The sequence below is a fragment of the Chamaea fasciata genome, unplaced genomic scaffold (assembly GCF_029207755.1).
Source record: "Chamaea fasciata isolate MVZ Bird 193981 ecotype frontalis unplaced genomic scaffold, bChaFas1.0.hap1 SCAF_8, whole genome shotgun sequence".
In the NCBI taxonomy this organism is placed as follows: domain Eukaryota; kingdom Metazoa; phylum Chordata; class Aves; order Passeriformes; family Sylviidae; genus Chamaea; species Chamaea fasciata.
Window position 1 is genome coordinate 10,635,117 of NW_027094093.1, and position 27,189 is coordinate 10,662,305.

General features: G+C 39.8%; 1 protein-coding gene across 4 annotated transcripts in view; it reads right to left on the reverse strand.

Annotated features, from left to right (window-relative positions):
• Positions 1-3,115: 3,115 nt before the first annotated feature.
• The window catches only part of HECW2 (HECT, C2 and WW domain containing E3 ubiquitin protein ligase 2), a 144,969-nt gene continuing 120,895 nt past the window's right edge, over positions 3,116-27,189 (reverse strand). For all 4 annotated transcript variants that reach the window (XM_066189600.1, XM_066189601.1, XM_066189604.1 and 1 more), the window contains 10 exons: positions 24,356-24,476; positions 22,172-22,285; positions 18,371-18,523; positions 16,238-16,336; positions 14,924-15,053; positions 14,188-14,334; positions 13,673-13,787; positions 12,809-12,894; positions 11,333-11,445; positions 3,116-5,816 (listed from right to left, as the gene is read on the reverse strand). In XM_066189600.1, coding sequence (XP_066045697.1) covers positions 5,705-5,816; positions 11,333-11,445; positions 12,809-12,894; positions 13,673-13,787; positions 14,188-14,334; positions 14,924-15,053; positions 16,238-16,336; positions 18,371-18,523; positions 22,172-22,285; positions 24,356-24,476 — 1,190 coding nt within the window. In that variant the 3' untranslated portion in view covers positions 3,116-5,704. The remainder of the gene's footprint in view (positions 5,817-11,332; positions 11,446-12,808; positions 12,895-13,672; positions 13,788-14,187; positions 14,335-14,923; positions 15,054-16,237; positions 16,337-18,370; positions 18,524-22,171; positions 22,286-24,355; positions 24,477-27,189) is intronic.

Genomic DNA, 27,189 nt, shown 5'->3' on the forward strand with positions numbered 1-27,189 from the left:
CAGGCTGAATGAGAAGTTTCTCAAAGTTCTGAAAACAAGAAACAACTGAAGCCCCCAAAAGATGAAGTTTCATTATTCAGAAGTTTTTTAACAAGCGAAAGGATTGAGAGCAGCGTAGCTCAGCCCCCTTTCACATCCATCATAGCTTTGAGAAATCTGTCACAATATATCTCAGGTTAAAATTTTAGTATAATTATTCTGCATTGTAATCTGAAAGGAAACAAGTTCAAATTTTGAATTCTTGACTTAGAAAGGGGCTAATCAATGAGTGTAGCAACTATTTCACATAGTCCTCAGGAGGTATTTTTAAATGCATTTTGAATTCATACAGACACTTTAATGGATTGTAACCATCCCAGGAGTCCTTGACTGTCATCCTTTTACCGACAATCAGGAGGAACCTTTCTAAACAGTGCCCAGAAGGTCAGTCATAGAAAACAGAATTATCAAATAATCATGATTTTACCTTAAAATGCCTACAGCATAATATGGCTCTTAGCAAAGCCTATGAAGTAAAGTCCTAAAGGAAAATATTTTGTAAAAATACTAAAAATATTTAAATAAAAAACATTTCATTGCAGTGAACATCCTAAATAGTAGCAGCCTAGTGCCAAAATCTTAATTGGGCCTCTAAAGCTGAACAGCAGCACTATGAAGTTCATGGTCTGTCTGGGAGACGTGCAAAATATAAACCATCTTTCATTGTGAAAATTCTGTGTTTGGATGGTCAGCACTGTAATTCTGCATACTGCTAACAAAAGTGGGTTACACTGCCTTTACAGTAAAGTTATTCTTTTCCTCTACTGTTTACCTAACGTATATTTAGTTTTCCAGCAAACAAGCAATTTCAAATTCAACCTCCCAAACTCTTTTCTATTCTAAAATATTTAGACAAAAGGTTACACTAGTCCAACAGCAGCCACTGTGGTTGCACTAATGAAATTGTAAAGAACTTTTTACTTAAACTGATGAGCCAGTCAACCCATTGCATTTCTGCAGTTCTGTTTTACAGCACATTAACTGAGCCAGAACACAAACAGTTTAAGAAGCCAGCTTTGAGTAATTCTTATGAAATTTTGCTTGGAGTTCAATTGCTTGCCCAGGGAGAAAAGGATGAGAAGGGGAAACAACAATAGATGAAAGTTACATCTGCAATCTTATGACTGGAGATCAACCTTCTGCTCAATTCCCATTAGTGCTAACAGGAATATATTAATCCTCCACATTTAAAAGTGGCAGGAAAAACAACATTCTTAGTATAGTTTAATGCAGATAAGTTTCATCACTGAAAAGAAGTAACTTGCTTTATGCTATGGGAAGTGAACTTACACTGGCCATTCAAACACAGCTGCTGAAGATCCCCCTGATGTGAACAGGGATTCCCTCAGTCCAGAGACAGCATGCATCAAGGAGCTCCATAAAACTCTGCAGCTACCACTGCAGAAACTCAGTAAACATCTGCAATAAATACTGCTGAGATTACGTTTAACAACCAGATGATACCACTGCAAATGCATCAGAAGGAATTTTTTTAAAAACTTTTTTAAAGGATTAAAAATACATAAAAAGCCACAAACCTCTTCTCTTTCCTATAATTTTAAACTGAGCAAACTACTAGTCCAGTGCTCTGCCAGGTCAACTCCTACCAGCAGCTTTGTGTGATGTCCTGCCAGGACGCTGCTGCCTAGATTTTCAGTTTCCCCGAAGATTACAGCTATTCCCCACCCCCTGTGTGCCCCGGGGTTAACTGCTGCCATGTGGAGCTCATGTGGAGCTCATGAGCAGGCCTGTGAATGCAGGAGAGTTCAGCCCACATACTCTCTAAGCCTTTTTAACAGTTTTTATGGTAGGGTCAGTACAAGGATAGTGAAAATTTAAAAGCAAAAGGAGGTAAATGTTTGATGAATACCAAGGAAAAACAGCAGGCAGGGCGGGGGTGAGGAAGAAGGTCTGGATTGTAAGGCTTTCCTGTGCTGCCCTGCCAGGTGCTGCTGGCAGTGTGACAGAGGTGGCAGATGGCTGTGCCCTGCCGGCTGTGGGCAAAGGCACCACTCCCCACACAGCTGCTGGCCTGCAGTCTCCCAATGGGTGACTGCTTGCTGCAGCAGGTGCCACACTGCACTTCATGGATCCCAAGCTTTTGTGGGGTATTTCGGAGTGTTCTGGCTATAACCTGACTGCCAGCAGCGCCAGGTGAGCAAAGCACACCTCTGCTGGGCTGGGATCATGGGACCTGGGGCTCGGGGGTCTGGCCCTGGGGTGTGGGGGACAGAGGCCACTCTGCTGCCAGCCTGCAGTGACCTGGGAGCTGCTTTTTGGCTGGTGATGTGCGGCTCCACTTCCAGCAGAGCAGGAAACGTGGGCACCTCAGTTAAATTCCTGCAGGGATGGCCCCTGCCAGCCTCTGTGTGATGGAGATGCTGCAGGTTGGCTTAGTATGGGTTGTCATTCACTGGCTGAAGGGATTCTTCTGTCTACTTTTTTCCTTCCTAAATGCAAAGCTCCTTAGCACCATCTCGAAAAGCTCTGAGGAGACACAGAGCTTTGGGAAGTCTCTCCAGCCTTTCTGTGTGGACCCTCATCCCTGCTAGACTGTGTCATAAGCAAGAGCATCGTGGTGGCCTGCTGCAGTCAGCTGCAGGACATGAAAGGTGGCTTTCCCTTGGGACACATTTAAAGGGAATGGCTTCCAAAACCAAAGGGAGAACATTCCAAGCAGTTGCCAGGAGATGTGGGTATTTGACTAAGCTCAGGCTTCCTTTTCTATATTCCCTCCTTGCTAATCCCTTCGGAGCAGCAGCATCACTTACACTGTCACAAAGAGCCAAGTGCTCCAGGCACCACAGGGAGCTGTACCCGGCTGACACCTCAACCTTCACACAGAGCTTTTCTAGACTCCTCCAGGGGATGTTGGCAGCAGAGGAGAAAGCAGCAACTCCTCCTTCGTCTCTCTTGGGTTTAGTGCTACAAAGGTTCTGGACTGATTTTTTTTTTTTTTTTTAAATCTATTTTCTAACTGACAGCTGCCCCACTGGTGACCCTGTCACACCTTTAAAGAATACCAGATTATCATGGCTGATTTCAGTTATTTTTACATGCATAAACACAGAACAAATGGGTGCAGTAGATATATTTAAATAAAAAATGACAAGATGCATTTATTGTTTTAGTTTTGTACAAAAGCATAACTTAAAAGGCAAACTAGTATAAACTTACTTTGTGCCAAATATTTAAACTTTTCATTCCAAAGAGTATCTGGTTCAAAACTTGTAGATACAGTTTCCACCTGGGAAATCTCTTTTTTAAGACCACAGATAACACAGTATTGTAAAACGAAAGTTCTGTAGTCCTTCAACCAATCAGAAGTTGCATTCTGCTCCGAGTGCCAGAGTTTTAGCTACTCAGTGAATGGATCCTATGAAACATGAGCCATGCTGGAGTGACCTGCTGAAAAGTCAGTTTGCCTACTGCTCATTCATGTTCTGAAAGGAGATGTGCATTAGGACCCGTGACATGCAATCTTAGCTGATAAATATACGTGTAGAAACAGGGTGATGTGTTTGGACTTTTCTTTGCTACTTCATACCAGCCAGAAGTAGCCTAAGAAAATCTAAGTTACTTAAGAGAGTCCCAGATGTCATGCAGAAGCACAATAAATCTTGAAATAAAAGAACGCTTTCCCCCTGATTTTGCTTTTCCTTTGCACATGTGACATTTCCTCAGTAAGTCTGAAGGGTTTTCTCAGTCACCACCACAGCTGCAGCTGCCTTCTGCCTCGGAGGGTGGACTGGCAGTCTCTGCTGACAACATCTCCAGGGATGCTCGCCTCCGCTGGAAAAAACCTCCCACCAGAACAAGCAGGACACCTCCCTCAGATGCCCCTTCAAGAGCCTCCAAAGTGAGAAGGTTGCTTCAAAAGCTACTTTTCCCACAGAACAGGGCTTGCTGTCTGTGGTGCTACCAAAAGGGCCAGCACAGAGCTGGATTCGTGTTCTTGTCAGCCAGTATCCAAGGGCAACTCCTGGAATTTTAAAATGTGGCGGATGCAGTGCGTGACAGCAGCTGTGCAAGAAATGGAGCGCAGCTGCACAAGTGTTCCACAAGACCATCTGGAGGAAAAGTACCAAAAATAGAAGCGAGCAAGCCTTGTGTATTTCAGCAAAATTAAGCATAAAGAAATTGGTGTCCATGCAGTGTTTGATATGCCATAAAAACCGCTGCAAATAACATTTGGTAAGAAAACTATTTATCGGTGAAAATGCAAGCTTGGACACTACGAACAGTTTACATCTTGTAGGTGTTCACTGATACAGGACAGTGGCATTATGACCAGTGGCTCACCTTAAAGAAGTTATTCATGGTTTTCCCAATGAGCTAGTGTTTTACGGTGCTGTACAAATAAAAAGTTGTGGGGAACATATGAAATATCTGTATTAAACTCCACTGCATTAAGTTATCCAATGCATGAAAAATGACCCGGATGCATTTAAAATAAATGCATATTACAATATCACGTATAGTATTATAAAATTATTACTTATGTGCACAGTCCTGATATCTATAGACATGGCACTGTGAAGAAAGCCTGGTTCCTAAGCATTTTTATAGATATTTGATAGTGATGCAATTTGCTATCAGTCAGATCGTAATGTCCCTTCAACTTTGGTACATTCAGTGCAAAATATTTTCGGGAGTTTTTTTACTCTTATAAAAATAAAAGGCATTTTTTTCCCTGGAGAGTGCTTAAAGAATAAACACTAGCAGAATGTCTGTTCAAGCATGGAAAGTGACAAAACAGAAATAACACTTTTGTTTGCTTGTTTCCTGTTTACACTCTAAGAAACATAATATAATGAACCTATAAAAATAAACAGAAGTCACTGTGTTAGGGTTTTTTCCTGATATGCTGTGATAAATTGCTAGTTTCTTCTTAAAATAGTTTCCATGCAGTATAAAGCATAAAATCAGTCTCATTAAGTTCATTGTAACAGCTCATATTTTGTCATACACACCACTGGCAAACGCATTTCCACAAACCTCCTCAATGCACAAGCTGTTGTTGTTACATCCTTTGTTGCTGACTTTCCTTCCGAATCACTTCTGCCCCAGGAACTTGAGCTCTACGGTGTTCCCCATGCAGGCACTCGTAGTCTTAGGTAAAGCAAGTGTTGGATATGCTGTTATAACATATGGCATAAAGTAATGTACCTTCATGAATTAAAAAAAAAAAAAAAAAGAATTTATAAAAGTTCAGTTGTATGCTTTTTTTGATAATTTACTGGGTAGGTGAGGGGCTGAATGATTTCACATTTCGACTTGAATTTTATATTCAACAACTTTGATGAAATCCAGTCCTTGGGTACATGTCAGTTTTGCAGTAGCCAGATGGATCACAACATGGCATCACGTTTCTGGTTTGCTCAGAACACAAACTTAAGAAGTGTAGCCGTCCCAAAAACCCATGGATTGCAAGACTTGGCTTTCCCTGCACACCAGGCACACTCTAGTTTCACTGTCGAGAATTCTGCCACTACCACAATGCTTTTTAATTGCTTCACAAGCTCCTTCGTGGAACCTCATTATATGAATTGCACCATGAAACAATTTTCCTCAAATTTCCAGGAAATCCAATACAAAAGTTCAGTCACTCCTTGAGAAGACAGATCCACAAAAGTCCAATGAGCTGGGCACTGTGGTTTGTGTATCACTCAAGTCCAAAAGTACTCGTCTCTTCTACTGCTGTCAACAGTTTTTCATATAACATAGAGAATGATGGGTAAGGGGGAAGGTCCAGACGATTGAAACAAGTGTGAGCCCTGAGGGGAAAAAGAGAGAGGAGGTGAAGAAGTGCATTATTTGAAAAGTTCAAAAGAGAACACACAGACTGGTATGTGCTTGAATAGAGATGGGCAGATAGTATTCTTTTAGAAGACTTTGTTCTGTCAAATGATGTTTTCCAATTGAACAGGTAGTGAGGTTTAATCTACTTTCTTCTCATTAAAATAAGCCAGTTAGAAGCATTTATGAAGGTCTTTAGAAACATACTGACAGTCCAAAAGGTATGGGATAAATTTTATCCATAAAATGTGCATGAGAAAAAAAGAGAATGATTTGGCATGGTACAATTCAAACAGTCTGGTCTGAAATCTTGGCTTTAAATGTGTCTTCTGAGATGTAGCCTTTCTTTTCTGTATGGATGATACTTGAATACTGTATTTGTAATGATAAATAAGATAATTCCATACATCTCCAGATCAACAGGAAACAATCCCACAGTGGTAAAAGACAGATAAATTAGATGCTCTTCCTTCTACAATTTCCTTGGCATATGGATGGTGTTCTTGAGGCAATACTGCTTGTGCTGATATTCCCAATGGACATATCTGCCCTAGAGGCCAGCAGCTTTTGGAATTACACAAAACCAGGCATGAACCTCTAGCAACCACCCTGCTTTCTTAAGAGGGCGACCATGCAATTTACTTCTCAGTTTTGAAGTCCATCTACCTCAAGTTTGTTGACACACTTGGGACTGTCTGTCAAAACCTCTTCCAGGGAATAAAAAGGGAGATAAAAAAAGTTTCTGTTTGTAGTGGAATCATGGATATCATTGCCTGACCTCAGAGCATGCTAAGGATGGTACTTTCTAAAACGCTGTGGTGGATAAGTCTGTCTAATGAAATAGATAATGTAACTATTAATGTGATGGGTTCTTGAGGATGAAATGATGCAAAAAGAAACTGGAAGAGGCATCTCTTCTGCTCTAAAGCTTTGTAACAGCCTCACTTTAGACTGATTTTAGTAATTTGGCAGGTCTCTGCTTAGAAATTCTTCATTCTTTTGCAAACAAATACATCGTGGAGTTATTTATTTAAATTCAATCCAGCTGAAAACCCAACTCCTCCTGCAGTGCCCTGCACTTCATCAGTACGATCTGTATTAAGTGTAAATATGTAACATGTTAATGGAAGGACTGAACAAGCTCCCTCCTCACAGCAAATGCAACTCCTCATTTAACCTGACCAGTCCCAGAAATCCAGCTGTCTACCACAGGCCTGTACAGACTTCCTGAGCCAGAAAGTGCTGCCTTCCATGTGAGCAAATTCATTAATTGCCACTTTAAGTGACTCTCCACTCCCAGCAAGGGGAGTGGAACATGGACTGAAGTGGGTTAATCTCACTTGTTAAAAAACCTTGGAGTCCACAGCAAACTGAAACTCATTGAAGCTGAAACACCCACTCAATTACAGCCTTGTAGTGTCACAAAAATATCAGGCTGAAGATACGTATACGCAGCACACAAGGTCACACCATTATTATAAACACAGTCCAAACACCAAATATGCAATCACTTAAAAACACTGCCTTTAGCACCCTCCCCAAATACAGTACCCTCAGAGGAACACTGCTCTGCATACTGTGTAGCAGAGATGGCATTTCCCCACTCTGTATTCCAGGGGTCTGGTAAAATTTTTCTACCCAGCCATCTCTCTAAGGCTCCTGGAGGAAAAGCTTTCTTTTTACTCCTCCTTTGCCTTTCCAAAAACCTTGTAAAATAATATCTGCAACATAGATTAAATTATTCCATTTCCCGCTGAGTACTTCAAAAAATTGAAAATACTCCCTTTTGAAGAAAAAGACCAAATTAAGCCCTGCAGCAAATGAGACTCAGTGATCCCTTGAATTCAATGTAGAGTGTTGAAGAGTCTTAGGCAATTACGAGCCTAACCACATGCTTCTGCTCCATGGGTATGACAGCCACTCATTAGAACTATGGATCATGCTGTGTGGGCTGTAAAACCACAAATTATAAAAGACACAGTATATAATTAGCAAGGGATTCATTATGAACTGGTTTAATAGTAAGCTGGCATGTTGTTTACATTTATTAAGAGAACTGAGTTTTATCTTATTTTGAGGGCAATTTTGAAAATGGAATCACTTACTGTGGAAAACCAAGTAATTAAAAAAGTCAAAACCAAGACCTTTGTCTTCTGAGGAGATGCATGCTTTTCCAACCCCAGCAAATAACTGCCTAAGTCCTTGAGACAAACGTGTTTTTTCCCTTCTGGGTAGTATCTTCCCATTCTGACATTTCAAACCACACAGGCACTAACCGTTCATCTTCCTGGGCTCACATCTTATGAAAACATAAAAACCCTTCTTGGTTCCTAAAGTCTAGATTCCCAGATTCCCAATTAAACTCCCCTTCGTTTTGATTACTGTAGTAAAAGAGAGTGACTTAGGCTTAAAATGCACAGTAGTCAGACACAGATGTTGTTTTCAAGTGAACCATCACATGCATGAATAAATAATGTACAGCAATGAACATGGAACTAATTTCTCAACATGGGAGTGAATTGAAAGAGTACCAGTTCCTCCCCTAGTTTAGTCTAACCTGCAGTACAGTGCAAAAGAAGGAAGTAGCAGTGGCATTAGGGTAGCAACAGTTAAGCTAGACCTGCAATAATCAATCTTTCCAGGGCATTTTACATGCTACCTAGTTAGTGTAAAACAGCGATACAAGCTCGGCAACCTGACATGCCTCACAGAAATCCCACTGTTTGGATTCAGCAGAACTGATTGCACAGCAGTCAGAACAGTGGGAACTAGGCAAACATCTAGTGAAAACTTTTGTGTTTACATTCACAGCTGCTTAGGCCACAGCCACATACCTAAGTGACTCTCCTAGCTGCCCTTTGTGTCCCAGATCAGGAAGAAGAGATGGGGATGGGTATTCTTATGTGTTTTCAGCGCCACAGTGTTTTTAGAAACAGAGGAAGAAACAAAGTCCACTGACCTGTTAAATCCTCACTTTTGCCACCCGAGCACGGAGCACTATCAAATTTCACAGGCACTCCTGCTAAAAGGGGAACTTGCAAAGCACAACACACTAGGAGCGAGTGATGGTGCCTTAACATAAAAGCTTTAGTTATCAGAGAATCAATAAGAGTCACAGAGTCCTAGGGCAGCGTTCCCAGCCGATCCAGCGATGTGTTTACACATACTGGGCTTGTTTGGAAACCTCTTGAAAGTTGCTACTCGGGGTTGCAGTCACTGATGTGTTACCTCCAAGCCAGCAGTACCCCGTGTTTGCACAGGGAGTCTCAGAGGCTGCTGTGACCCAGGCTGAAGCTGCACTGCATCCAGGAACTACACATGTAAAAATGCCAACAGTGCTTTCGGCTTGGGGCTTAACCCATTTAAGCACTAACATGGAAGATGTTTCATTTTTATGAGATCAAGGTTCCCCATGTGTGAATACCAGGAACTGCTTGCTCATGATGACTGTAGGTGTGTGTCACACACAGTTGGTTTTATTTTAATTCTCACATTTGTATGGTAAAAACAATCCGGAGAGACAAAAATCAAATGTTTCCCAACCAAGGGAAACAGAAGTGAAATTTCAACGAATGAGACAATCTCTTACATGTGAGGAATTGGCATTTCCCCTAAACTCGATGAACAGCCTATGATTGCAAAGATTCTCAACATGCTTCTTCATATTGCACTTTTGGAAGCAGTTTTATTCTGCCATTTATCACAACGAGGGTTCTGCATAACCTTTCCAGAGGAAATTCTGAACATCCTGTTCTGGCAGGTCCTGACCTTTTCCATGCTGCAAGCTCTGCTTGCAAGCACTGGGAATTTCAGCTCCAGAGAATATATTGAAAAAATCATGCAACCTCTTTTGTAACTTAAGCTCACTAAAAAAAAAATCTTGAATTTTGAAGTCAGAAATTGTTTTTTTAAAAGGTCACAGCTTTTACTTTTTAAACAGAATCAAAGCTAGTCCATAGGCCAATCATAATCAAACTGTAAGGAGACTTATTGGGCTGCAAGATATCACTAGGCCCCCAGATGACATTAGAGTATTTGATATGAAATAGCAATTTTCAGGATTTGGATTCCTTTAATCCTCAGCTGCCTGGCTCTCATTTGTGCTGTAAACAGGAAAGATGGCTCTGTTTAAAGGCCACCCGCTGTGCCTGTGGATTTCACAGCACCACTTCTGTGTCCGTGACCTTCTCCATGTAGTTGTGATGGCAGGAGCCAACCCAAGAGACATTTCTGCCTCTGACCTTGCGCTGGAGAAAAAACCTACAAGTTTTTGGTCAGAGAGACTCTGTGTGTCCCTGACAGCCACTCTGTGTCTAAGATGAGACTGAATGCAAGTTATTCCTGAGGCATTTTGTTTACGAGGGGTGGGTTTATGATTAGAGTTGAGTTTCCTCCATGGATCAGCCCAGCCCAAAGCTGCCTGCAGAGGCTGTACACGGCATCCTAAAGCTGAGGTCTGATTAAGTGGAGTTAGGTTGCCCACACTCCACGCACTAATCTGTGTGAAGCCACTCCTAAAGCCTTCTAGAGGCTGCAGAATCACAGAACTGGGCGAAAGAAAATCCCCCAGCTATCAGTCTGATCGCAGTAGAGAAAAGACAAGAACCTGATATTTTTTGTCAGTGAAGAAATCAAGCGGAAGGCGTTTTATTCATCATTCACATATTATTAGTCTAATCCTGGCATTGTTACCATGGACCTTTGAAGAAAACTCTTTTTTCTGCTCTAAAAATTGGAAAGCTTTTTTTTTTCCTTTAATCTTTTCATCCTACTCCTCAAAACCTGCCCTACCCAATATAAATTGCAAGGGTTTGTACAACTCAACCCCTGCTTTCATATCTTGGACTCTCATACTGTTCCTTTACCCTCTTCACCAATTTCAATTGATCTTACTTGTTCTCTTTGAAATCCTCACCTTCTTGTCTCTCTTGCTGCTTCTCAAATGAAATTACTCCATCCCACCTGTTCTGCACTCACAACTTGCCTCTTCAGTATTTGTTAACACTCGACATCAGACCAAGCATAAAAATTATATCACTAAACTATACTATAAAACTTGTGTCTGATGCAAAGAATATAATAGTAGCTTTCAGTCAGAAGAGTCAGAAGAGCTATTTCATTTTAATTCATATTAATTTTTGCTCCTAACTTGTGAACTGCACATTCAGTGAGTAAATACTTGCACATTTAATCAAATATAACAAAGAAAGTCAGAAGTAGCTATCATTCTAAGACAACTTTCTGTGAGAAAGACACTGCAGTATGGATGTTAGCCACAGTTACACTGCCTCATCCACCTTAAGGGAACAAAACTGAGTTCAAACCAAAATGGATGCATCAGACACTGCGACAACGGGGAAGGAAATTTGCATGCAAGGGAAAGTATATTTGCATATTCAGTGAAAGCCTGTTAATGTTTGTTAAACTGCTGATCTGTTTCCCCAGAGAGTGGCACTGGGAGGCCACCCTGGCATTGGTGCCCCCAGAGCTGTACCTTGGAAGAGCAGTGATCTTCCCCCACTTCTCCACGCAGAAGCGCCTGGGCCCGTTGCTCCCCCGGAGAGAGGCAAAGCCTTCATAGGGAATGCTGGAGGTGCCTGTGACAAACTGCCGGCACAAACACATCAGGACAGAGCCTACACACATGGCCTGGGGACACCCACAGCAGCACACCCACCACAGCCCAAACGCTTTTGGAAAAGCATTTGCAAAGCAAGGAAACTGGTCAGGAACAAGCAATAAATGCTACTTTACATGGAGGCTAAGGGCAAACAGGCCATATCCTGGCTGGGCTCTACAAGAGGCAACTTAGCAGCTTAATTTTCTCCAAAGTTTTTCTGTTGCATAAATACTGCAGAATAACACACTATCAGCATCCAGTTACTCAGACTTAAGCCTAAGTGAGTTTTTTGCTGCCGTTTCCTGCATTAAAAGGAATGCATTAAAAAAGTAGTAATGTCTGGTGGCTTTGTGTTATGCCTTTCTAGCTATGTGGATTTCCAGTGCTTTAGAAACCACAATTAATTACTGTAAGAAAAGGACTAAATTCTGAAGGTTAGATATGCCCACTGACACTTGCTGAAATACTGACTGGTGAGCAGTTTTATTTACAACCTGTCATGAACAGATCAACCATAGCTTTTGACGGATCAGAGACTATTAAATTTGTAATGACCTGGATATTATAAAAACTTTTGACCAACATAAGTGATAGGAACAGATAAGCAGACATTTCTGTCTGCCCATCAAATGGGATGTTCCGCCTGCCTATTTACAGGCTTTTTAAAAATACTTAAACAGATTCAAAAAACAAAATTCTTCATAATTCAGTGATCAGATAACAATTTTGAATCGTTAAAACCAGCAGATTTCATATTAGATTAATAACGTGGTATGGTTTGCAGTGGAGGCTTGTCTGTTTCTTTACACATAGGATGGATGTAACCTGAACTTAAAAAATTTAACTCAATAGTAAACCCACATGTATAAACATTCTTCTGTTGAAAAGAATTTGTCCTTCAGCAGAAGAGTGACTGGAACCCACAGGTTTAGTGAAAATGAAATTGGACTGACTTTAAGGTTTCCATCATTATTTTCTAATTTGAGGCCTTGAACTTCCATTTAAGCTGTCTCCTTCATAAGCTGTATAAATACTATCAACATTTCTACCTAATGACATAGTCAATTACACAGTTTTCCTTTTCTATCTTTAGGAGTCTTCATGTACTTTTAATCAAACAACAGTAAAGGATTATTGACATCAGCCATTGTATCTTAAATGTACTTTATAACTCAGAAATCTATAAAAATAGCTGTGAGCTTCTGTCACTTGATATTAGTATATTTAGCCTCTGACTCAGGCTATTCCCACTAGCAAATATCACTATAATTTCTGGGTATCCTAAACCAGGATGGGGCTAGTTTAGCATCAAATTTTCATTATTTTTACACAGATCAGCTGATTTCTTACCTGTAAAAGTCTTAGTCGTTGTTCATTGTTGAACCTTTCCACAGCAGCCCAGAACCACCGAATTACAATGTGATTGTCATGATAACCTGTTAAAACAACAAGAGCCTTTATGCCTTTAGGTGCTATGAAAGTGGTTGAGGGAATAGTCAATAAGCTTTTCCTAGTTTAGCCCGAGTCACAATGATGCCATATTATTTATCTAATTGCATCACAAGGCAGGAGGTGAGAGAAAAATATTCCTAAAATGCTTAAAAATCCTAAAGGCAGAGAATGAATATGCCACGACAAAAAGAAAGTGAGATCCCTTGTGTAAGCATTTTTCCATTAATCAGTCACCAACAGGAATGCCAATTCTTGAAATATTCCAATAATGTCCCAATACTATTCCAATATTTATCTATCCAAAGCTACAAATGATGCTGCAACCATCTCTCCCACAGTATCTCACAGTTCCTGAATCTTCTGTTGTTCTCAAATTATCTCACTGGGATTTCTTCTAATTTCCTGTCAACTTTGATTGCGTATTTAAAAAAAAAAAAGAATATCTGACTAAGAATGGCTACCATTTCCATTTCTCCCCCAGGTCTGGGAGGTACCCTCCCAGTGTGCAGCTGAGCATAGTACTTTCTGTTGAGGACAGTGTTCTGTTGTGCTGTCTGGGCAAGAACAGCCAGGGAAGAGCTGCAAGAGGATGCAATGAAGCAAACTAAAAGGGATAAATTACCTTCCCCTAACACTAACTTAACCAGAGAAGTTCAAAAGTTACTATAAATGTATCTCATGTGATGGTTCTTTACTGCCATGAGAACTGGGGAGTTCCACAGTCCCCGACACTCTCACTGAACGAGTCGAAATTCAAGTTACCTCCTCTGTACTCTGTATTATTTCTCCAATCACTCAAGTCAATTTCTGCTGTTCCAGCTATAACCAGTTCCAGTTCTCTAGCATCAAATACAGACACCAGTCTTGCATCAACTACCTGTGAAAGGAAATAAAAGGCATAGCAACATTTCTCCATGTACCGAGTTGTGCTTCCCCATAAAGGCTGCTACTAAGGTATTTACCAGATATCATTTCAGGAAATTCAGAATTCAGGTTTTGTCTTTTTAAACAAACAAGTCTCAGAGACCCAATGCAGAAACAGAGCAAGGATTCAATGCTAATTACACAGTGATTGAGAGTATTGTCCAGTGCAAAGTAGATACATAACCATAGTCTTTACATAAATGACTAAAAATATTTTTTACCCTCCCTTCCTCTTCCAATATCTGCAAGGGCACTTCTGATTATATTTGGGACTCCATAGTTTGGAAATGTACACAAGGAGAAAAATATTTTGGAAAGAGGAAGAAAGTAAATTGAATTTTAGAGCTTTTTACCTCATAGAAACCACGAACTAGACTTTCTGTTTGTTGTACAACTCCTCTCTCAATTCTCCATTTCACCATTCTCTCTATGTATTCTTTCTTGTTCTTTTCAGTGACTGGGATATTGGCACCTCCTGGTTTTAGTTCCCGTTCTGTGATCTTAGGACAAAAAATGACCCAGTGACAACACAATTATTATAAAGACAAAAGCAGAAATTGTGATAATTGAAATTTTTAAGTTGAAGTAATTCCTCAAAATCACTAACCATGCCTGACTAGCAAACTGGAATATGTGAAGTGAGAGAACATACAAAAAATGCTTTTTTAAAATATTATTTTAAATTCCATTTAGTCTAAGGAACCTTCATAATTAGTATTAAGAATACACTGAGAAGAAGAAACAATCTTTACTGTGACTAAAGTAGTGAAGTTTTCTGAATAATACCTTAACAAATGTGTTGTAATGCCTTTGAAAGGCAACTTTGCTGCAATTAAATTCAGGTAAACTACCTCTAGCAAGGCAATCCTAAAGTCTGATATTTCAGATATTCTCCAGAAAATCTCCTTAACCAGAAAAACACGTTTCACTGGGTACAAATAATTCCTCCCTAGATTTCAACATTGGTTTCACTAGCAGGAATTTTTTAAATACAAGTTCAAAGCAGCATGGAGGGACACTAGTTCTTCTGTCCAAATAAATGTTTATCTAGCAGTAGAATGCACCAAGGAAATGAAGAAACTTGCACACCTGCCCAAAAACTTCTTCGTTTACAGTAAATGTGAGATCTAGGATATCGTGTATATCATTGTCTTTCATCCACTGTAAACTCTGGTGAAACTCCTCATCCAGATATTCCAGGTCACTCAGGTCACAGAGTCTGACAGAAGAAAGAAGAAAACACACAAATACAGATGATGGCAGCAGCCTGTGCTCAGTAACTAAACTCAGACAAAACAGACTGTGAATGGGAGCCAAGAGAAACATCAATACAGAGGACAACTTCAAATCTCTGTTTATTTGCCTGGTAACAGCAGTTACTGTATAACACAAAATAACTCTCTAAATATACAAAACTCCAGAATTTAATTTGAAGACACATTACTTCTTAAGCTTCTTAAGTCTGCCCCGTGTTTCCTGTGAAGCACGTTTAGGAAATATGAAAATACATACATTGAAGAGACAAAGATTTCAATTCAAACAACAAAAGAAATAGGAAGATTTCTTTAACAAGCAAGCATTGTCCTTTTTGTTTATGTGGCTACCCTTCCTCATCTCTCACCATTTGTTGAACTGCTTAGATTTCCAGCTTACCACAGAAATATCTTTTTACCTTTTGCCATACTTTCCCTTACTTCATCCTTCTTACTAAAATGATGTTACTAGCATTTAGGTGTTTTCAACAGATATGTGCAGTAGGAATAGATTAATTACTCCCCACTACTCGAACATGCAGTGTTTTATAGAAAAAAAAAAATGCTTTCAGACTTCTCAAAACCAGCTTTCAAATAAAAAGTAAAGCACCTTAAGTTCATTAGGTCTTAGGTTCCAGACATGCTGAGCAAGGACAGCTCTCATTGTTTCAGCCAGAACAGAAGCAGTAGTTCTGGAAACTACGTCTGAAGTCTATCAAAGTACAGCTCCTCAAAATGGAGATTGCCAACAATCAGTCTACCTCTGAGAATGGATGGTGCAGTCTAAGTTATGAAGTGATTCATATCCTATCCTGTGAGTCATTATACGACAAATGAATAAGAACTCTATTAATATCTGGAATAAGCCCACAGCATTTCATTGTTCATCTTCAAATCTATGATTTTGCAGAAGAAGGCTGGTAACAGGGCTGAAAAACAAGAGGTTCTCATACTGATCTCAAACAACATTCTGAGGTAGTGGAAACAAGGAAATTTTTCAAAAAATTCATGGATTGAAATCAATTTATTAAGTTAGAAATAATGGCCTGTCTCCTTTATTAATAAGGCATCATAAATAATCCATACACAAAGTGGCATCACTGATGGGGAAGGGACCTAACAAAAGAGGAGACAGAACAATTCTACTCACATTCGGAGGAGAGCTTTATAAAAGGGTCTTGTAAAAAAGGCATCCAGCAAATACTGATGTATCAGAGCAAGACCAAGAATTCGACCACTAAACCTGAACCTGGAAGAGAAAGAGTTACAGTCATGATACTGGAACTTTGTGGTTGGTGCACTGCTCTGTCATCAAAACTTGCGTGTATTTCCAAACAGCATTATTAAATCAGACAGCTATGTCTAAATTGTGGTATTTTTGTTTATTTCTTGGGTTTCTTTAACATTCTCAGTAAGGCACAGGGAAAAAATAATTTAAAAAATCAAGTCTGCAGGGTGTGGAAAATCCCTCAGATACCTAAGTTACAACTGCTCAAAAAATGTCAAATTCATGTTTAACTCAATCAGCCCCTGCCAGAACAGCCACTTCATAAATGCATTATCCCCCAAAATGATAGCCAGTGTCTATTTTCATTTCACACCCCTAGAGGATTCGTTTGTTTTCATATTACAGAGAGGCCAAAGGTTTTTCTACTCCTTCCCAGCCTGACAGCTCACGCTGCCTGTCTTTCCTGCTTACAGTGGCTCCTTGCTCCCTCTTCTGACTGTGGTTAAGGAGTTCGACGTACATATTCACAAACAGTGCCAGAAAGTTTTTTATGTATTGCAGTGCTCTCCAGTCCTATGTCAACAGGATCTAAATCTCCTTCTCTCACCTCTCTCTTTCTTCATTATTTTCATTTTGTTGGGTGTGTTAGGAGGAAGTTTGCCAGGGTTGAGATCAGATGGCAGCAACCTTGAAATAGGAGGGTCTTTGCAAATATTCCCATGAGAATTAAGATCCATTGTGAAAACTCTTCCACAATTCTAGAACTAGATTAAAGTCTAGTGTTTGTTTTCAAAGTAAACGTTTTTTGAACTTTCTGTTTATGTGTCCTTTACAACATTTTTCTTGGAAAAATTAGGGCTTCATTATACCTGCTTGTACAATGTTTGCAAGATGAGGATGTGACATGCCTTCCCCTTTCCATGCATAAATTGCTTGTCACAGCTGCATTTTCTGAATTCCCCCTGGGGCTGTACAAAATCAGCACTCCCTGAAAGAGATAGGGGTCATGCCTCTTTCATTCCCAAGGTCTCTGGTCCAGCACTGCAGAAGCCAGGGATGAATATAAAACGCTGGCAGAAGCTGCATAGCTCATAAAGGTTTTCTCTCACCTCTCTGCCAGATTGTTCTGCCTTTCCAATAGAGATGTGAAGTACTGGAGTTCAACAGACAGGTTGCTTCAACTAACTGAACTGCCAACCAGTTGATTTTCTTTTCGTGTGTGAAATTAGTAATGAGATTCCCCTCTGATACTCATTCTTCATAACTGGCTTTCAAAAAATAAGAACTCAGTGCATATCTGTCCTACAGAGATGAGCAGTTGTCATTCCACTATTAATGTAATCCAACTACTTACATAGCAGAATTCTCTGTTAATAGTCACAGCCCAGCTTTACAGATTTATGGTGATGCTGTGGCTTAAATCAACTGAGGGTGATTTAAACTGGCTTATAATTGTGAAAATGGGATTATGCAAAAATCCTCGATAACTATTTTAGAAGCATGGCTCGTGAATGCACAGACTGTTTCAAAGCTGTGTGATCAGCAGCCTTCTCCCTACCCCCAATTAAGACATCACCACAGATTTCCTTTCAGTAGTATTTCAGGGTTTTTCCACTGAGGAGATCTCTGTACTCTTTAGGAAGACTCAAACAAATTACATACAGTAATACGTGCCTGAAACCTCCCTTCATCTCCTTAGCTGACAAAAAGTCAATGAGCTGTTATTTTTCCTTTTTTTTTTTTTCTAATACACAAGAGGTTAATATTGCTTTCATGAAATGACTGCTAATGTACAAGAAATGCAGGGAGCTGTGTTGTGAGACAATCCCATGGTACATGTTCCAAATCATCGTTTTGCTGACCTTGTGAGAAATAAGATCATTTAAAAACCACAAGAGAAACCAAAATCAGAGAAGTCTAAAGAAAAGCAGTTATTTTGCTGCTAGTTAAAAAGATCAGAATCTGTGTTACATGTCTGAGCAGATTTGAGCAGTTGTTCTACAAGTGGGAATAAAAGACCAGGTACCAGAAAAACAAAAAGAAAATAATTCTTACCACTCATGGTGATTGTCTACGAAAGCAGACATGGGACTTATTTGTACTGTGTAGGTATCGTTGGCTGAATATTCAAACAAACCATAATATGGATTGAAGAGCTCCCTGGACACCAGGAAAAAAAACTCTCTTGATGGTCCACTGTAGTCCAACCTTTAAAGAGAAACCTGACATTACTAGGAAGTAAGAAACTTTTTTTTAAACTCTACATTCCTTACACTATATTTTGATTAAAATTTCGTAAGATTTTAACCAAAACCCTTATCCGTGCAGATTGCCTAATGCCAAAGAATGTGGAACTCTCAAGAGACTATTCTAAAATGGAATGGCTTGGAGGACTGGAATGAAGTTCTCCATGTGGGCTGCTCTCAGAAAAAATTTTTGGCTCCAGCTGTAATGGCCTCTCTGCCACAGAAATATAACCAAATAATTGGGGGTGGATGGGGTAGGGAGGAGGAAAATCGTGAAAAGAGCCAAAATCAGCCTTATCTGCATCTGAAAAATTAACAATGAAAATAAACAATGGTCATGTTTTGTCTTTGCAGACTTGCAACCATAGGACAAGTTGAAGGATAATATTTCTGTTTTCCTTAGCAATATAATCTGAGATTACTTCAGTGATTTATGCTTCTTGGTCTAAATTTTCTTGTCTGTCTTCCAAACTTGAGTGCACTTAAATGTCTTTTGGAGAGTGCGCTTCCTTTGTTGGGTATTTTTTGTTGTTTTCGTTTTTCTTTTTTTTTCCCCATGTCAAGATTCCAGTACTAATGAATCTAAATAACCCCTTCTTCCTGAACGATAAACAAACTCATTGCTGACAATGCACTGAGGCTGAATTGTGACATTACTCTGCAGGTCACCAGTGAAATGAGTTAGGTATGATGTTAATGCTCTGTTAGAGTTGGAACACAGAAAACTACAGGTTTTCTAGTGTAGAGAAACACTAGAAATGTTCTCTGTTCTCTAATGTAGGGAACAGAGAACATTATAACCCTAACAGATAGAAAGATACATCTTTTATAGATAAAATATTTAATATTTGACTCAAGTACTAAGACAATGCACAGACAGAAGTACCACGGAGAAGGTCAGCTTTCACAAAACTTCTACTATGAATGTTTTGGCTCATAAATTTTACAGAAGACAACCACAAATGAGGGTTGTTTTTGAGGATGAAGTTGTCAGGAAGGGCTAGGTACCACTATCAAGCTGAGGACAAACTCTCTTTCCTCAGCTGAATAAAAAACATTTTCCCTTCAGTCACTTGGAAGCATTTCACTTCTGTTAAGCTTCAGCAGTGAAGTACTGATACAGATCCCTACCCTGGCAAGAAGGGGTAGATTCCATCAATAAATTACGAAAAAAGAAATCAAAAATGGTTGATACCATGGACAACTGTTGGATCTTAATCTTGGCACGAATACCAGGATCGAGTAAAGGGTCACCTGGAAGACTCTTGCCAACTTCTGGGATAATCAGAGACACAATGAAATCCTGAGATAGAAAGGAAACTGTGTGCTTGACTATCAGCCATTTCATACAGCTCCTCTGTATGCAGTTACTGTGAGTCACGTTAAATAAATCAATCATGAGAGTCCTGCACTGCCAGTTAGATTTATCCTACAATTAAAGGCTTGGCACAAGGGTGAGAAAACTTCATCCGAGAGGTATGCAACCACACAACAGCTGCAACTGTGGGGCATTTGGATATATTAGAGTAATATGTTGTTGGCAACATGACTCATGTCTCCTAGGAAGCACCATTAATACTTCAGATTTACCACTCTTAAATGCAAAGCAGCTTCTCCTAGTAGTTCAAAGAACTCAGGAAAAACAAGGAACCATATTCTTTCTATCTAAATTTTCGTATGGTGTCACCACATGAATTATGAGTGTATAAAAACCATTAAATGAGCATCACAATTGATGAGTATAGAAACTGAAGATTTGAGGAAGATAAACATTATGAGACTTATGACAGAAATCACTTGAACTGCAATAACTGAGTTGCCCCACTTACTGTTTTATACACTAATAAATCAATAGTTACTAAAATGTTGTATGATGTAGGTATTTCCCTACCCATTACTTTATGACTTACATCTCTTTGCCAAGAGGAAAATAAATGCAAAAGCAAACTCCTACTTAAAATCTTAAGAAAGGAGGAGCAAATAGGAAGCAATTAACTTTCAGTATTCCTCCTCTCCTCCACCCTGGCCCGTCTTTCTTCACCTGGCCAAATGAGTAGCTGGATGTGATATATATCCTTGCACCATCTCTGATGAAACAATACTGTTTGCACATATCCTTTCTTCATTAAAAATACAGAGGTGTAAATAAAGGACTGATATCATTTTAATTTGACTTTGCTCTTAATTAACTGATTCTTTTCCATTAAGGCTAGAGTCTCATGTAAAGCTGGATATAATGGGGACAAGAGGTGTCACCCCCATTTCTAGGTCACTCTTCATGTTGCTGAGTGGTGAAATGCAAAAGTCTGACGTCTGATAAAAGGAGATGGTGTATCTGGATCAATCTCTATCTCATGTATGATTTTAAAAATTTCCCTTTCATTTTTAAATCTGATTTGAGGCTGTAGCTGTGAAAGTAAAGGCTGGTAGGGTCTGTGTAAAACAGGCCTTGCTCCTGCATCCCCACCCTCCTCTGTCAATACAGCATAATCTCACTGTGCACCAGCCTTGCCATTCCAGTTCTGAGTTTTTCCTCAGACAGCACGATGATATTATTAATATGAACAAGTCCACACTTGGCTCTCAGCTGTCAACATTCTTTATTTTAAGACTTCACTGGGTCTTTACTAACACTTAGTGCTTCAGGGTGAACTTTAAACAAATAGCAGGATTTAGAGGTTTTCAAAGACATATTAGTTTTATCTAATCTTGTAAGGGATGTTTCTATTACAACTTTGCATTTTGAAGACTCACACATTGCATGGCAATAGCACACACTGCAGCATTCCAAGAGCAGCGCCGCAGTTTTCTGATTATCATGGAATAAAAGTTAGAATGTATTTACAAACATTCATGAACTGTTTCAACAACAGACAAGCGGGCTTTAAGACCTGCCAAAGGGGGCACAAATCATGAGACAAAAGCAGTAAACAGTGCATTGTTTCAGTTTCACTTGCAAAGGAGATCTAACCATATCCTGTTTTGCAAAGCACATCTCACAACCTGTTGCACGTTAGACTTTCATTAGACACAGACTGAGCGTTCTCTGAATGTGACTTTGAGGAGTGGGGAATATTTGGGTTTTTTTAACAAATGACAACAGCCCAGTTGCTTTTATTTGTGATGTAGACCCTAGCCTGGAGAGGCAGTGGACACCTCCTGTAGCACTGAGGGCTTTCTGCTCCCAGTGCCTCAGACAGGGACTAAATTAAGGATTGAGCCCATAGCCTACTCTGAAAGCACTCTCTCCAACAAATGGCAGGTGTCTTTTGGTAAGCCTTGAAGACACAACAGCATTGAGAGAAAAGAAATATGAATAACGCAAGAAAGTTGTCTGATTTTTGATTCGCTTTCCCAGCAACATTCTGAAACACACACGAGCTATTGGGAAAATTCACATAAGCATTCACATTACTTCTGCACAGGCAGGATATGTTACATTGCAAAATGCTTAAAAAGCCATCTTGAACAGCTGTATGTTCTAGGCTTGTGCATGTGGCATTTCCTGACTGCAATCCTTCCTCTTTTCACTCTAGGCAACAAGTTTGGTGAGAAAGGAGCTGCAAGACACTGAGTTCTCAGACCGTAAATACTTCCCTGTTCTACTCACCCTTCTTCCCCAACGAACGTGACGTAGAGTTTATTTCTCTGCAGGTCTTTTCTTGAGTAGCCCATGATCTGGTTAAAGGCATCTTCTAGCAAGTGATCTCTCCTGATGATTAATCTGAAGGGCAAAATTATTTTGAAACAGCAATTTGTGAACAGGGACCACATTTGCAAACATCTATTTACATTGCAGGATAGTAACAGGGTGATTTCAGAGATCCCTGTTTCTGCTGGATAATTTTATCCAGATCAGGAAGCCCCTGTTAGTCTGTCTCCTCCAGTGCTCTCCCTTAGGTTTCAATAGAATGTCCCTTGTACAAAAAAGAGTAGTTTTGTTTTGTCGACCTTGGTTCTTCCTTAAATTCGTCTTAAGGTGAAAGGTCTTGAAGCTGGCATTTTCATTAAGTCTGAAATGCCTTTGTAAAGCTGGGCCCCTAAGTGAGTTTTACTGTGAGCAGGAATATAATCTTTTCCATAAAAATCAATCTCTCAACACAGAAAAAGAGAAAACCATGGAAAATCACAGTATGATAAACCCAGAAACACACATCCCTACACTATCCTTGACTCTGTGATGGTACAACAAGTCTAGAAGGAATGGCAATTATTTGTACAAAACCCCACTGAAACATCCCATGTGAAAATGCAATGTACTTTCTGAAAGAAAAATTATGAAAATGAGGAAGTGTCATAAAGATCTAAAATAAGAGGTGAAAGAGTCCTCCTTACTTAAACATTCTGTCATCTTCAAAAAAAAAGTGTGTCATTAGTTTCCTGAAACTTCACACGCTTTATATTCAAATACTGCCTTGTGTGCCCGAGACAGCAGCTGCTGCTGCCTGCAGGACGGCGGCTGAACCCAGCCCAGCCTCCTGCAAAGGCCCTGCAGAGCTCAGTGACTCCACTGAGCCATCCTGCCCAGGACATGCAAGGGGAGAGCCCAGGAACCGAGCAGGTACCTGGGCAACAGGAGGACCCAGGCAGCAGTGCAGCTGTTCTGGGCCTTGCTTTGAACAGGTCAGCTCTGTCACCTGGGAAAGCAACCCAGAGAAAACTTCCACTCACACGCCAAACTGCAGCTTAAAAATCTACAGTGTGACTGTAAATAGGTCAGGGAAGAAAGGACAGGGGAAAAAAAAAGGTGTAAGAAAGGGAACAGATATTACATGGAGTGAATGCTCCCCACCAGTTCTTTGCCCAAGCATTCAGGACAAAGCTTTCATAGGTAAGGCTTTAACTGTTTATGATTTCATTATAATCTAGGCAGACACTGCTCAACCTCTGCCTCTTAAGACTTGTCTAAACAATACCATTTTAATCCCATTTCAGTTTTGCAAAACTTGCAACGAGCTCACATGAATAAAGTCTGAGCTTTGCACAGATTTCTGCAAAATAAGAGAAGTGACTGGCTGAAGGAAATTTAAAAAAAAAAAAAAAAAAAAAAAAAAAAAAAAAAAACCCAAATAGAAAACCCCCTTTTTATAAGGGAGGAAATGATTAAATCAGTTTCTAGTGCCTCATGGCTATGAGTTTGAAAACTGGCACAAGACTTGGTAATTTACAAAATTTTGAAAGTGTCTTGTGAGGACAGTCCTTATATATAACAGCATGTAATCACATGATTAGCAAATAAATGAAGGGGGAAAGACCTCACTCCAAGCACTCTAGCATTCTGTGCTAAATATAGTAGTGCTAAAATAAAAAAAAAATAGCAGCTTTTTAAGACAATCCTTAGAATTTAATAGCATTTAATGTATGAATCCTCTTTACTAAAGAGGACTGTGGTATCAGAGCAGTCAATGAGGTACAGAAGATAAGCCTATCTAACTTTTTTTTAGTGGAAAAAGATATGAGAAAATATAACTATTTATATCATAGCTCTTGCTATAATGGAAGAATTCAGATGCCTCCTGTTCTGCAGGCCTCTTCCCAAAGCTCTTTCTGGCACTGTATTGGTAATATTGTCTGTACAAAAACATAGTTGGAGGAAGCAAAGAGGTTCTCAGAACTTGCTGTATCCTCTGCTATGAATCACATGCTGGCACTAAGTCTTTTATCACAGGTTTTATATTCCCAGAAATGCCTGGGTAACCATAACATCTGCATTCCTCCTAATGGGGAGAAGGAGGCATGAGGCAAGGCAAGCTGCCTGAAAAGAAATCCAGTTTCATGAGATGCTCCAACGTACTTCAATTTCCCTGGGCCTTGTCCATATCCTTTAGTCTCCAACTTCCTGTAGAAGTTCCTCAGCTTGGCTTCAAAATCTCTTTTGTAGGGAGCTGGAGCTCGGGCATTGGCACGCTGAGTACCTGCAGGGAGAGAGCAAAGAATGAGCTGTGGTGACATGAACTGATGGATGTCCCATCTGCCACTGGAAAGACTCCTTAATAGCAAAAGGTATGCATGGCATGTATTTGGTTTAGTCACCTTTATAAAGAGTAAAAGCTGTCTATCTTCAAATCTGCTCTGCATCCAAGACTTTTTGCTTGCTCACTTCCAATAGTATCATCTTTCAAAAGTAAATCTTAAAAGAGCAAATCCAGGTCAATGTGAAAGATGGATTTAAAAAAAACAGCACAAACAACCAGAAAGACCTTACTTTTTGTTTTTCAAGTACACTTTATGTCTAACCTTTATAAAAGTTCACACGATAAATGTTCTGTTCTGGTTTTAATATTATCAGGAAAACAACAACTCAGAAATGAAGCATAAACAGACTGGATTCTGCATTGCCCCTGTTGACTACACCAAGAGGAAGAAGGAAAACATTTGGAAATTCCTTAGTAGAAGTTTTTCCCTGGGGAAGTAACAAGGAAGAAAAATATAGGAAGACTACCAAATTTAAGTTTGTGGAACTTCTAATCTGTGGCTGCAGAAACACACACGGTGGTCATGTTATTGAATTTATTTTTGAAAAACTGTTTTTGAGGGTCAATTTCTTAGAAGCAAGGAGAGGTGAAATCTGTACACCAAAAAAAAAGGCATACCTTACAAGTGCATGTACAAGTCCAGTATATACAGGTGTTAAGTCTGATCTATTCTGAAAATGGCCCTCATTAGAACTTCCACTGCCTCCCTGGATAAATTATTTCCACCCATTCGACTGCGAGGCAGGGTGCCAAGGAGGCAGTTAAACTCCTTCCCTGCATGGCTATGTAGACATCCCACACAAAAAAATCTGGAGGATGTTTAAAATTTTTCATGCCCTAAAGTACACAAAAGTTGCCAACTAGTTCTCTGGAACTAGTGGTCACTTCTAATGCACTGAAAGTACAAACAAACAGTTTAGCAGAACTGTTATGCAGAGTTCTGTCTTTTAACTCAGTTCCTCATGCAAGTTCTCTTTTGGTCCCTGCATGAAACTAAGCCACTAGAGAAACATTGATTGTTACTGTGGGGGAAGGCATGGAAACATGAGGTTTCAGGTAATACAAGAGAAGCGGTGCATCCGTTCAGCCTGTGGGCAGAGATAGGGGAAAGAGAGCAGCCACAAAGCCCATAGGTCTGTCGGAACAGGCGACAGCACATCCTGCGGAAGTGGGATTGGAAAGAGCAGCAGAGTATCTCTGTGGAGATCAGAGAGAGAGCTGTGAGCTCACTAACAACACTCAGTGCCACTTAACAGGTCTTTAAAAGACCTGTCCGACCAGAAGGACACTTGGCACTTGTTCCAGGCTTGAAGTGGAAGTGTGGGAGGAATAGTAAATATCATGGAATCTGCAGGGCTCCCTAAGGAACATGAAGGACCACTCTGGACAAACAGATCATGGTCATTGATTCATCAATAGTGGTTTTCCCCTTTTACTGAGAGCACCAAGAGCTTCCAAAGGTACACTCAGCTGAAATCTCCTGAAAACTTACAGAAACTGTAACCAGCCTGTTAACTATTGGCCTTTCCCCTCTCTTGTTTGTTTTGCTTTGGGTCAAAGTATGTACAAACATGCAGAAAAGGCAACCAAAATATACTTTAATGTTAACCCCTGAAGGAAGCTGGATTTTTTTGAAGGGTACCACAACACATCAATCTGATAACACATCACTTCATGGTTCAGAAATCAGCATCATAATATTCTGTCAGCACATGACAAGTCCTCACTGCAAATCAGATGCATATGCCAAGAAATTCCTGGGCAATTATAATGATTACTTCCGCCTTGGGAACAAAAGATGTTAATGGAAGAGCTAAAAACCACCAGCGATGTGATAATCTTACTTGATTTTCAAAGAGGTTATATTCTAAAGCAGATATAAAGAGTAGCTTCATGACTATTCATCTTTTCCAAAAGAGAAGGCACAAGTGATTGTGACTGATCTGAACAATGGATCCTTAACACCCCACCTCGTGCAGTGCAGCACAGCCAGCTTAGCTGAGGAGAAAACACAGAGCCTCCATAGAAACATGGGCTATTTACAATTTCTCATCAAAAAAGTCATTTGCACACCAACACAAACATGCATGCTTGCAGACTGACAGGGAGATTCAATGGTCTCTCTGTATTTTACTATGAGCCAGAAGAGAGATTACAATTTTAGGGAGAATGAGACTAAAACCATCACTGTTCATTCTCTACTATCTGCTGCTACTGTGACTAAATGAGAATATCACATGTTAAAGACTGAATGTATTTTGAAATTACTTTGTTGGAATGAAGCCAGCATGCCCAGCATGCTTTGGTGCATGTACCAGTGATTAAGAAATCTTAACTCTGGAAGCCAAAACTGGTTTTATTTATAACAGACTGCCAGGTTTGCAGTTGGAAGTAAGATGCATACATGCAGATATCATCATTCCTTTCTTTTCAATAAAGGGGAACAGTTATCTCTAAACCATATACATACTGAAAGTATTAATAAATATGAATATTGTATTTCACTGCTTCCCAGAATGCAATAAGATCATTAAAGTATTCAGACAGTTTCTTCAGAGAGATCTTACAGAGGTCCTTTGTCCAACAGCAGGAAAAGCTACCATATGAATGCATTTAATCTGGTTTCATGAAAAGGCAAAGCTTTTTATTATTG